We start from the raw sequence: 12,683 nt of genomic DNA on the forward strand, positions 1-12,683 counted from the left end.
TGATTAAGTCCAACCTCCCCCATCACTGTTTTTTTTTTTTTTTTAAGTTAATCTAAACCATCCTAATCCTTCTCATCTTGGACTGCCCATCAATCAGCATATCCAGTCAGATTACACATGAGACCTCAATCAAATTAATCCCATTGATTCGTGTAATGCCCTAGCCTCGACCTCTATGGTGTCAAATACTCCTGGACTATTCCCATAAATCTCCTTCCGTGAATACCAGACCACGACATCTGCCACTGAAACCTGCACAAACATCAATACTAAGCCTAAACAGACACTGAAATCAGCCTATATTTAGAAGGCCAGTTCCACTCGGGAGAACACGGTTTACAGCATCCCCCCAGTATGTGACCCAGTGATTACAGATGGGAAAAACTTGGCTAATATGCAAGCACGGAATGCATCACAATACCCGGCACCGCCTTTCACCACTGTGTTTGCTGACAAATGCTGCAATTTGAATTCCAATAGAGGTCAGTGGTATATTGAGGTAAGGCAATTACCATCTGATGAGTGTATCACTAAGTTTTCCCAGGTAGAAACCCCCCAACCCTCTCAAGAGGAGCTTTTGTTTCTTTAGCAGCTGTTTGAAACTGAAATACACACAAAAAAATAGTCAGGTAAAAAAAGTCTGTGCAACAAGAATAAGGAAACAAACTAAGGAATGAAGAGTGTGATGCCAGTTAGCTGTTCTTTGTGAAAACACCAGCTGTTATTTATGCTTACCTTGACATTTTCTAACACTGCAATTTGAGCACAGGGCAGGAGAAAGAAAGAAACTGCATATTTGCACTGCGCTCGCTTAAAACAAAAAAATGTAACAAATGTGTAATTAGAAGAAAGCTTCTGACAAAAGTAACAAACTACTGCTCGAGATTCAGGCAATTATTTTCCAATAAAAGCCTGACGTCTCGTCGCCCACAGCTGCGATCAAGCCCGAGCTGCTGTCATCGCCCTGCAGCGTCTATCGTATTGACAGAGGGGCTTCAGTTGCAAAGGGCACACAGCGAGAGACTGCCGCCCCTTTAACATTTCACACTCCATCAAGCCCATTAGCAGATTGGATTTCCCAGCTCATCCTCGCCACTGATTACTGATATACCCCGCTACCAGTCAAACTACCTCTAATGATTCACCAGCTCTCCAACCATTTGTCTCCCCCCCCCCCCCAATGCCAGCACTACACACTACTTGAGCTCCTTACACAGATGAATAATTCAGTGCCAGACCGTAAGGATTCTCACCTTTGACAAAACGTATTTTCACCATCCAGGCTTAATATTTCAGTTTAGACCACTCTTTGCATAACACATCGTTTCGTGTGAGTTTTTCTCAGAACAGATGTGCAAACAAAAGTTTAAATGAGCTTGTGGGTGAACTTAATCTGGGAGTAATCCTTAACTCATAGCTTTCCAATAAACAATAACCATCTGCAGTTAAAGAAAACACCTTTAGTATTCATTACAGGTGGGGGAAAGAGAGAAAACAATAACAATTCAACACAGCACAGATGAATCGTTCCGGGAAAACTAAACAATGAAGGAAAAACTGTTAGGTTGCTCATCATTCCAGACCAATTAGGCATCATTTGAGCCACTTGAGTGAGCATTGGCAAAGCATTCAGGCTCTGCACTCACCCTTGGCTTTTCTGTAATGCAAGATTAGTTATTACTTAGCTCTGACGACAAACATATTGTTCAAACTAAAGCCCTGAGATCACGCCTATAGATTGGCTCCCTAATCACTTGAACCCTGCGGAGAGAGAAGTGGCAGGGGCTCTTTAATGTAAAAACAAACACTCAGTGTGGGCTCGGCTATACGGCCTGCATTCCATGATAAAAGAAAAGCATCTGCTTAAGTGTTGCTTGAGGGCCTCATCTTGAAGTTCAACAAGGCAGCCCCATCACCCCAAAGCAGGAGCCGGAGATAGAGCTGGATAATGAGCGGCATCTGTTTTGAACTGCTGTTTTCCAGCCACTTGGATTTTTTAAAAGACACAATGTCCTTACACATGGGATGCCAGCATGTAGCTGATTTTACATCTACAGGATTGTTAATCTTTACAAAAATGCAAAAGCATCACAAACATACAGCTTAAGTCATTTCAAATGAATCACAGTCGGATACCAAAAGGTGAGGGGTGACACAACTCTCTGTTGATAGCGACAAATGCTTCATGAGCAGAAAGCAGACCGGGGTGAACGTACCAGGCCCCTTCATGAATGGGTCGCACTAACCTCACCTGGGATAGTGTGGCACGGTAAGACCGGCCTGCCCTAAATCTTGTTGCCGTGCTTTCTCTTGGCAAATGGTGAATGACCCCGTCTGTCTTGTTTTGGCCAGTCTGAGTGAAATGGAAGAAAACTACTTGCATAGGTGAGTGGATGAGAAGAGGTGCAGAGGTTGACCTGTCTGCAGATGAGGCCACAGCAGCAAAGAAGCCTTCTGAGGTAACCTATTTTCAGATCTTTGGGGAAATTATCCATAATAACTGGTGGTCTGAGAGGGAAACTGGACTCCTGCACTTCCTTCAAGTTGTAAAAAAACCCAGCTGGGGCAGCAGACTTTTGCCAATCACAGGTCGTTTAACACCTAAAGTCCAATTAATGTCCAAAGCAAAGGAGTCGAACAATCTAATCTCCTTAGAAAAAATAAATGTCTGCAGTGCACGTGTGAAAGCGGCTTTCATTTTAGACCCGTGCCATATGACGCGTGAGCATGTGCCAACGCTCTGAGCATAGCGGAGAGAGCTGCAGGAGAACTGTTGTCTGTTTTCAAAATTGCATTGTACATTTCTCCCTGCTGCAGTTTTAATGTGCACGACGGTCAGCCCACTCAGACTACGCTGTCACAGAGTATTTAATAGATTAAGATGTCTGCTTCATGAATGAATGCATGCATTCAGACAGTGACTACTTTTCCGATTATCATTTAAGCAGAGAAGACAACAAAAGCATGACTGATTCTCATCCATTTTTCATTTTGAAAACGAGTGGCGCTAATCTCAGTGGGTTGTTAGAGTCTTAAATGTTTTCCTGGGATGCTGCCAAGTTAGGAGTTCTGCAAACTAAGGAATTTTCCACTGGTTAACTCCTAAATAGAAGGCCTGATTTCAGTGTTATTGCACTGCTAGATTAAATCGGTATACTTTTTTTTTTTTTGCCTGGACTAAAGATGAATCATTTAAACCTTTGTTAGTGTAAAACTTAAAAAATAAAATAAAATGTTGACTTATTCAGGGAAGATAGTTAAATAGTCTCAGCTAACTAGCACTGCAAATAAGCAGAGCACAACAGCTAGAGAGTCCTCCTGCAATGATACACTGGTGCCAAATAACTTTTTAATTAAAACCCATTAAATTCATTTCCCAGACTTGACCAGGCTAACCACAGTCACTACTTTATGACTTCTCATGGTGGTACTTGGGTGTAAAGTGGGAGGGCCAAGTGAAAGGAAGAAAACTTGCTTTAAAGAGGAAACTCCCGGGGGGGACAAAAATGGCAGGCAGCATGGGAAAGCAGAGATAATTGAATTGACTAATTATAAAATTGAATGATAACACCCAGACACCACAGTGCAGTGAGCAGGTAAATCCCTGCCTCTGGCCTTTGAGCGCATTTCCTCTTCTTTGATGTTGTGAGCCATCGTAGAAGAACGCATCAAGCAGCTGTAGCGCGACACTATCATCAGGAGTCAAAGTACTGAGATGGCATCATATTGAGATGTGATTTCCAACCCCCGCTTACAAAAATCTGAATGGGAGTCATTCAATTTCATGTATCCGGCAGTAATTTGTGAAAATCCTTTCACTGTGTGGAAGCAAGGACAGCCCTACAGAGGACGAGCACACACACTCCTCACAGTAAGCGTTTTCCTGGGTGGAAGCAGCATAACATGAAAATGCTGACCTCCAGCCACAGAAAGAGATCAGATTGACTCATAGTGATGGGCTCAGGAAAAATAAGAGAAAAATCAATAATCCACAAAATCATTGCTGGTGCCTAAAGACAAGTCTGGTTTTATTTGTTTGGGGTTTTTTGCTAGAATGAATGTCTCCGTCTCTGATGTATTAAACTGAGTGAGGAGGAGTGAGGAGGAGATCTTGGACATTTTGCTGCTTAGTAGGAAGAAGAAAAGCAGGTGGGTGTTGAAAGAGCTGGAGACTGGGAGGGTTCGAAAGAGTGGGAGTTCATGCTTGTGACCATCTCCAAAGCGCATGTCTTCAGAGAGGACCGTAAACAAAACCGTGCTCACGACACCTTGGACAAACCACAGAACAAATAACGATAACATCCTGACCCAGATAAACATCAGTCAGGACTGAGGATTATTAAGCAATGAGACCTTTCTTTTCTGTATCAATATTTAACTAAAAAACAAAAAACTGCTTCTTCCTAGAACTGACATTGTCATTGTTTTGTCAGTTTACCGCTCAGCAACAAGAATCAACATTTACCAGTTAATCCATACTAGAGGTCCGGTACGAGCACTTGAATGACTCAGATAAGAGGACAGCGAAAACAGGAAGGAACATCTTCATCATTTGGACTTCACTCGCCTGTTTTTGTCATGTTTATGTACAACAACAACAACAACACTCTCAAAGCGCAGTCTTTAGATTATCCTTACTCCTCTTCTTTGGGTAGTTGGGTAACTAAAAGTAGGAGGACTGGACTCTGTTGTATAACTGTCTGACACATCAGAGACAGTCAAATGCTAAAAATCAGTAAGCACTTCCAGGACTTTAGAGGTCATTGTGACTGAAGCCAACTCTCTGTATCTGTAACCTGAATACTTTTACCAGATGGAAAAGGCAATCTGTTCAAACTTCCCCAAAGGGATTTGGCAAGACAGTGAGCTCACAGTACAAAGAAAGAAAAAAAGAAAAGACTACAATGACAACTCGGATAATCTTTGGCAAATATAGAGGGAAATTATGCAGGTCTCACCACAGGCAGAAGAAGCACATATATAAAGGATGAACCAGAAGTATGTACACCGCTGTGGAACATGACCAGTAAAGTATTTGCTTCATGATAAATTAAGAAATAGATAAATACTTAAATGTACTATTTTAAAAACAGGTCTCATTCTGCCTTTCTTTAGATATATTTCCAGCTCCGCTTTGATTGAGGTGTTTTTGTTGCTTCTCTTTAAAATTCCCCCGAAAAGGTGCTGCACTGGATTCAAGTCAAGTGACATACTTGGACAGGCCATCGTTTTTACTGTTTTTTCCCCCTTTCTTCTTTTTCTTCTCTAGAGACTTTCATTTTGGCAGAGGGTTTTGGATCATCATTTACTGGAATATTGGTCCGTTCCCAGGCTTCTGGAGAATGGGAGCATCCTCACGAGGCGGCTTTTTAGTCATTTTAGTGCCACCTTCCCCACTGTACGGCAGTCCATATTGGATGCACCCACTCTGAGCTGGACTAACAGATCTTGGTCTGACCAAAGAATAGGGTCCTAACATTAATCAGGCTTCTCTTTATCTCCTTAGCTAAGCTTAATCTTGTGATTTTTATCGTTGTTGTTGTCAGAGAGCAATTGAGAGTTAGAAATTACCATTGTGGAATACCCTTAGAGAGCTGTCACACAAACTGATCTCCGTGCCAACTCTGATGCACCCGTCCTTTTGTTTTTTCAGAGCCAAACTGTGCAAGCAGAGCACTGTGTGTTTACATGTGTGTGTGTGTGTGTGTGTGTGTGTCCGTGGGGTCATTTCAGGAGGACAGCCACTGCACCTCTGATTAGTGGCACCACGGCTAGTACCTCCTGATTTCTGCTGCGCCTGCGTTTCACTTGGTAACTGATCTTCCTGTAGGCTTTTCCATCTGTGCCAAGTCTCACAGTCACATTGTTCAAATTCACTGAGGACATGGGTCCAAAACAGGCACTTTTTCACAGCAGCCATTTTGACATGTAACCCAAAGTAAACACAGGTCTAATTGATAAAAAAAAAAGAAGTAAGTAATAATTAAGCTCAAATTTAGTGTGTCACAGCGATCCCAGTTCGCCCGTGCGAGCCAAAGCCAGGGGTTTTTTGCCCCCATCTGAATGGAACTGGTCTACATGGGCTTATATTAATTACACCTATGTTAACCCTGCAAGGACATGTCAAAATGGCTGCTGTGGAAAGTTATGCCACTCAGGTCATTTCATGAAATATTTGCAAGGAAATAAGGCCAACTTGAAATCACAGTCGTCCTGAATTTGCTCCAGCAATCCAAAGCTTTTTTAACTTTTGTGTCAGTGTTCCCAGATCTGAGATAGTCTGTTGAATTATTCAGCTTCCCCTTTGGAGCCTGTGTCTTCTTTACAGTTTAAATACTCACACTTAATGCAGTTACTGTACAGTACTGTAAATTTATGATTTGGGGTTTTTTTTTAGCTCTTACTGTGGAGGAGTGGAGGCTTACTTCTTCCCTGTACTGCAACAAATAAAGACAACCGCCAGCAGAAAAATATGTGCATAAATATCTAAACTCGACTGTACTCTACTTTCTCCCCTCCTCCACTTTGTTTTAAGTGGCCGTGCAAACAACCGGTAGGGAAAGAAAAAAAAACCGAGAGGAGATCTGTGCACTGACAAAAGCGGCCAGCAAAGGGAGAAGAAGTCTGCAAATCAAAGTGTAAAAATCCTTTGTTTCCCCAACAGCGCAGACTTTTATTTTATTTTTAAGTATATAACAGAGGAGACAGCCTGCAGGAGGGATTTGATCACATTTTTAAGCACGAGTGCAAACAGCAGGCTCCAACTTTTTCAACCGAAAACTAAACCCCCCCAGAAAACTTTTCATGTGTCGCGAAATGCACACAGAAAGCCTTCAATCGATGCGTTTTCATCCCTACGATCCGTGGAGCCGCTCTTTGAGCTGGGTTATACTGTGTACGCCTCGGATGGCTCAAACTGCAGAAACTATGTCACTTACTACAAAACAATTGCACACAATGTTCCCTCAAGCCTTTTAAAAACTACATCCACTACTGTCATCTCTCCAAAAGCGTTGCTCTGGCCGCTCTGTGCGAGCTCCACGTTGAGTCGTGGCATTTTTTTTTTACCTCCACATAAATATGTTTTTTTTTTTTTAAAGAAAATCATACACAGTACAAGAAAAAGAAAAAACGATGACAAATCAAATCTCACCAGCTTTGCAGGGATCCTTGTAGTCGATCGTCTCTGATGTGGCAGTGGGCTCCACATAGTAGCCTGGATCAATCGCGTCCAAATCGATCGCCAATATCACGCCAAGACATGATAGAAGAACCAAACACCTCGCCGAGAGATCCATGTTTGTGGAGGGGAAACGGCGAAAGGCGAGGGATAAAGGTAGAGGAGAAGAGAGGGACAGAGGGAAAGAGAGACAGAAGTGGGAAAGAGAAATAGAGTGAGAGAAAATGGGAGGTTTTTCTCTTTTCTTTTCTTTTTTCTTTTTTGGTCGGGGGGGACGAGATCCCTCTGGAGGGCGGGTTTTAAATCCAGCCTCTCTCCGGTGTTTTCTTGGCTCTGGGGGCAGTGATTTCTCTCATCCAGCCGGAGCTTAGGGATAGTGCGGAGGACTGCCCGAGAAACTTTGATGATATGGCAGCCCAGCAGGGGCGGAGAAAATCCCCAATTACCACAGATGCACGTGTGAATTTTTATTGTTACCTTGTCTGCGCGTGAACAGCGTGTGAGTGACGAGAAACCGGCCGACCGGGAATGTCTCTTTGTGGATAATTATTATAGTGACGGTAGTTTCCCCTCTGCTCTGCTATACACACGGTCAGAGACCCGAATGATCTCCCCGGAACCACCGCTTTGTAAACACCCCCCGGTTTATAAAAGTTCAGCCACACTCTGCGCGTAAATTCGTGATTTTTTCTTTGTTTTTACACTCCACGTTGTTTCCCCCTCTCCCTTTACTTCCACGAGCGCAATTATTCACACGCGCACACTACCGAACGGCCGCCCACTCGCATTATGACATGCACGCGCAAACAAACAAACAGACCCTTCTGAAGTAAAGGAGTCACGAGCGAAACAGAAGCGGTTAGTGCGCCACCTGTCGGTAATGTACGGAACACATTTAGACAGATTCACAAAGAGTTAAAATAAAAAAAGTAAAAATAAAAACAACAACAAAGAAGAGAAAACCACGGAGGATAGTCTGAGATGTGGGACGCTTGTTTCCGCTAGTGAGGGGGAAAAAAGACAATCATAAGTCAAAAATTTCGATGTTATCAAACTTCTGAGAAAATAACTTGAAATTTCAAGTTATTATTATTCTTATTTCCAGCAGAAGGTTTGTTAATCTTAGTAAAACGTGTGGCCCTGAACCCTGAAGGGTAGGCTGTACCTGACAGGTGCTCTAGGGTGGCTGTAAGTCAAAATGTGGAGCAGGTGATCTACTAACCCGCTGGTTGTTCGAGCCCTGGCTGCTCCTGTCTACATGCCAAAACATCCCTGGGGAAGATACTGAAGCTCAAGTTGATGCATCCATTGGAGTGTGAATGTCAGACAAAAAGCATGGACAGAAGTGTATGAATAGGTGAGGAAGGCATGTTTTCTGTAGTGCTTTGAGTGCTCGGATAGAGTAGAAAAGCACTATATAAGAACCAGCCCATTTATTTTATCCTACCAATGGAAATTTCATCCACTCTATAAGTCTGTTTATTCCTTGTGACTTCATACCTGTACAGGGTTTGGTTTATGGAAACTTGTTTGGGGTTTTTTTTGCCATAGAAAAAAAAATACAAAAATGTGTATTATTGCAATGTATTATTATGTTGTTTATTGTAGAATAATAGCCCAAAATTTTAAATGGTAATTTATTTATTTCAGTGGCAGAAAGAAGCTTCCACATGCAGTTTGTTATAATTATTATTATTATTTAATTACAAGCTACTAAAATGAAAAATGTATAAGCTTTCTTAATCCTAGAAAAAAGGGAGCCCTGAGACAGTGCATGGTAAGATGCCATGTGTCACAGCTTGCTTTATTCTATCTGTGTAAGTTGGATCAGTTTCTTCCTCATGAGATCATATCTCATTTGTGCTTCAAGCAGTGATAAAAAAACCCCAACAGATTCCAACTGAAGTCCTCCGATGAACCACTTTTCCACCTATCCAGTTTGTGTGGAGCATTTCTTGAGTTCGTGTTGGATATTAATAGTTTGTTCATTCTTTTATGTTATTTATGCTTGTAGCATGAGGGACCTAAAGCTTACACATATTAACCATTAAATTCATTCTGTTACCGCTTTTCATTCACATTCCATCTTTCCAATACTGCTGATTTCCCCCTGCGCTGTTCGGGCCTTGTACAAAAAATATGTTACATATTTGTACCTGTGAATATACACACATCCTGCTTCATTGTTTTGCCTGCTTTACTAACATGAAGTGTAAAGTGTAAGTAAAACACTTCTATTCTCACTGTACTTCACCTTCAATGTCTGCAGGACAGTAAAGCTGGCCTGCAGACGTGATTGGATGACTAAATCTCAGATGGATTGCTTCAAGAGGGGCTGGTGGCAATGATGTGAGGAAATACCAGCAGCTGCTGTTGTCTAAATGGGATCCTTCATGCTATCTAATGTATACAAAGGTTTACATACAGAGGAAGAGAGACACTCCTATCTATATCTTATCTGACTGCTGACAGGATGCCGTCTACAATAAGTGGGCTGTATTTATGCTGCGGCTGTAAACACAGCAGTGCGACTATCACGCATTGGAGCGAGCTCCTCCATAACATTTTGAACAAGAGCGGAGTTTCTCAGCTCGCTCAGTGCTACAAGTGTTTAGCACACAAGACTAAATGTTTACATTAGCCAAGTAAAGCAAAAGCATTGCATTCAGGTAAATATGTTTATTTCAAACATAAGCTCTGCGTGCAGTGAAGTCATGAGACGGTGCAGATGGGAAGCAGTACCCTGGTCCAGTGTTTGAGGCTATAGAAAAACAGGTTCAGGTGGAAACGAGTGCAACAAAAGCTTGGAGTTTTACAAGTGCAAATACCTCAAACTAAGCATCGCAATACGCGTCTCCCTTTCAGAAGCACATTACATCAAATTATATTATTATTAAAATTGCTACATAAAAAGAAACAATTATGACAGACACTTATTATATGGATTACTGTTATTGGATCTATATGGTCATATATGGATACAGCAATGATAGAACTCAATATATTCTGAGTACGCTAAGGACTTCAAACATTATCTTTGTTGAGATGCACAGCTGTCCTTTTGTAGGCTTTACCTGGGCTGCACCACCACACTCCAGGTAGTTTACAGTTTACCTTCAGCATATAATTTTCTCCCAAGAACATGTGATTATGCTGTCAGTTTAAAGTCAAAGGTGTAATAAAGGAGTGCAGGCTGTAGCACGACGACATCCCCTGAAGTTAGCAGTGCCTGTTCTATCCAGCACAGACTCGGACTTGTCCACAACTGAAAGCAACTGCCTGGCCTTTTCCCACCATCTCCACAGGGGAGCCCTCTGTGAGGCGTGGTCTTCTGCACACTGTGCGGCGGTGTGTTCGTCACTATGGGGAGGGAGCAGTCTCATCAGCAGGCTGTGGCTCCTAAGGTACTTTTGCACATCACCATCTTGCATCAGGGATTTGCCCACAGTGAGCCGAGATTTCAGTGCTGCAAAAGGGCACAGTGCAATTAATTAACTCTCAGTCCATTCTTGGTTTATATTAAATTCTTCGGGGCAATAACATGTTTGACATTTACTTTAAAGTCTGCTCGGAATCCTCAGATATAATATTGAGATATTTTCAGCTGCATCCAGTTTCAGAAGTGGAGCACACTGTGATCCACACTCTAATACTTATCTGAAAAAGACAAGGCATGGGAGGATTTTGTGTTTATTTCTACAGTGCTGTGCAAAGGTCTCGAGCCACCTCTCAGTGCTTTATGTTTTGCTATGGAAAATGGGGATTTAATGGATATGGTGATTTACTAAAACATGCAAACATATATGGAAATAAGGCAAAAAAGAAAAGAAAAGATTTTTGCACTGTTTTAACAAGCTTCAAAGTCAATATTTGGTGTGGCCACCTTTATTCTTGAGCAGTCTGAACTTCCTTAGGAAAGCATCCCTCTTATTTCTTTAACTAGTCTTCAGGAATAGTTATCCAGCTTTCTGTAAGCACATTCAAAGCTGCCTTTTGTTTTGGTCTCTGTCAAACTGATCCCACACCGCTTCAATAATGTTTAAGTGTGGGCTCTGGGGAAGCCAATCCATGATTAATAGTGATCAATTGTTTTTCTTTTACTTTATTAGAAGTGTGTATGAGATCATTGTCATGCTGAAAAATTCCCATGACAATCTAAACCAGAAATAAAAACAAACAAACATTTGTGTTCATTACTCCATGAGACCAGTTCTTGTGCACTTTGCCATATCTCAACCTTTCCTTTCCTTAAGAATGGCTTCTTGACAGCCACTGAGACCATTTCTGACGAGCTCATCCATCTGCTGTTCACTAAAGTCTCAAGGGCCAGATGTATCTCTCAGATCCTGTGTCAGTTCTTTGCTGAATTTTTTCCTATATCTAAAGAACATGACGTCCATAGGCTGCACATCATGATGAGTGATATATACATGTACATAATTACCCTGGTGGTGCAAAATAGTGTGCCTGTTAAACTATATTATTTTTGACATTTTTCATTGATTCAAACAAAGAAATGGGAACAAATGTGTTTTAACGACAAACTGCTAGTAACAGATTGCCTAAAGATATGATTTAGGAATAGATCTTTGCTAAGTTGTCTCTCATGCGTACACACAATGTTGGTTGAGCCCTTCATGTAGGTGCCTTTTTTGCCTGCATGCTTCGTATGTCAGTGTTAAGTGGCTTAACAAACGAACAACTTTCTCAGAAAATGGTCAGGTATAAGGACTGGACTCAAAATGAGTAAAAAGAAAGTCTGGCTATGTGAAGGCAAAATATTAAGAAAGTGAAAGAAATTCACTTGCTTTTTTTAACTTTTGCCCGTTTTCTCAAACGCTGTCATCTCTTCATGAAAAAGAAAAGCTGTAACTGACACTTTCACCTCAGTGTGTCATTTCTAACAAACACTTCAGTGTTTTTCTGTTAATGCACCTTCAGTCCTCAGTTTATGCCCCAGTGGCTGTATGTGACCTAAAATACACAAGGCTACAAGATACTGTGAACAACTGGGTCAAAGGCTATACAGTAAAGCCGGTAATTATTTTCTAGACTGCCTCCACAACAAATTATAGACTAGTGACAACAAAATCATTTTAAAAGTAGGCACTGGGGTGCCATGTCAGTGAGAACCATTACAAGCTATCAAACTGAAAATTTTAATGGGCTGCATGAACATTTGCAGTGATAACAGAAATCTGTCAAACTTTGTGTTAGTCAGAAAAACATGTAACCAAGAATAAGGGGGAGAAAAAAAGCTCCAAGTTAAGTGTGTCTGTTTAGGTGCTGAACTGAGGCGCACCTTGGGCTCATGGGTACGAGCTGAAGTCACAGCTTCACCACCAGCTTGGCTGACAGATCCCACTCTACTCGGATGTGCTCCTCGAAGGGTCACCGTTATAGAAGTGGGGGCTTTCTGCCCTCCTGACAACAAACACCAACATACACAGAAATAACAAGCTATAAATGATTTACGTCCAAATACACCAGATTAGACTAAATA

At 41.7% G+C, this 12,683-nt stretch overlaps 1 protein-coding gene and 1 long non-coding RNA gene across 4 annotated transcripts in view; both read right to left on the minus strand.

Moving 5' to 3' along the window:
- Nucleotides 1-7,531, minus strand: part of bmp1a (bone morphogenetic protein 1a) — a 29,468-nt gene extending 21,937 nt beyond the window's left edge. For 2 of the 3 annotated variants that reach the window (XM_082554654.1, XM_082554655.1), the window contains exon 1: nucleotides 7,154-7,531. In XM_082554654.1, coding sequence (XP_082410780.1) covers nucleotides 7,154-7,298 — 145 coding nt within the window. In that variant the 5' untranslated portion in view covers nucleotides 7,299-7,531. The remainder of the gene's footprint in view (nucleotides 1-7,153) is intronic. The other variant, XM_082554653.1, reaches the window with a different exon arrangement.
- A 2,313-nt stretch (nucleotides 7,532-9,844) lies between these two features.
- LOC309718253 lies at nucleotides 9,845-12,597 on the minus strand. The gene is made up of 2 exons (XR_014279930.1): nucleotides 12,483-12,597; nucleotides 9,845-10,646 (listed from the first exon to the last, which is right to left on the minus strand). It is a non-coding gene; the product is annotated as an uncharacterized lncRNA (long non-coding RNA).
- Nucleotides 12,598-12,683: the final 86 nt, after the last annotated feature.

This window comes from Aulonocara stuartgranti (genome assembly GCF_965226115.1).
Source record: "Aulonocara stuartgranti genome assembly, chromosome: 12".
Taxonomy (NCBI): domain Eukaryota; kingdom Metazoa; phylum Chordata; class Actinopteri; order Cichliformes; family Cichlidae; genus Aulonocara; species Aulonocara stuartgranti.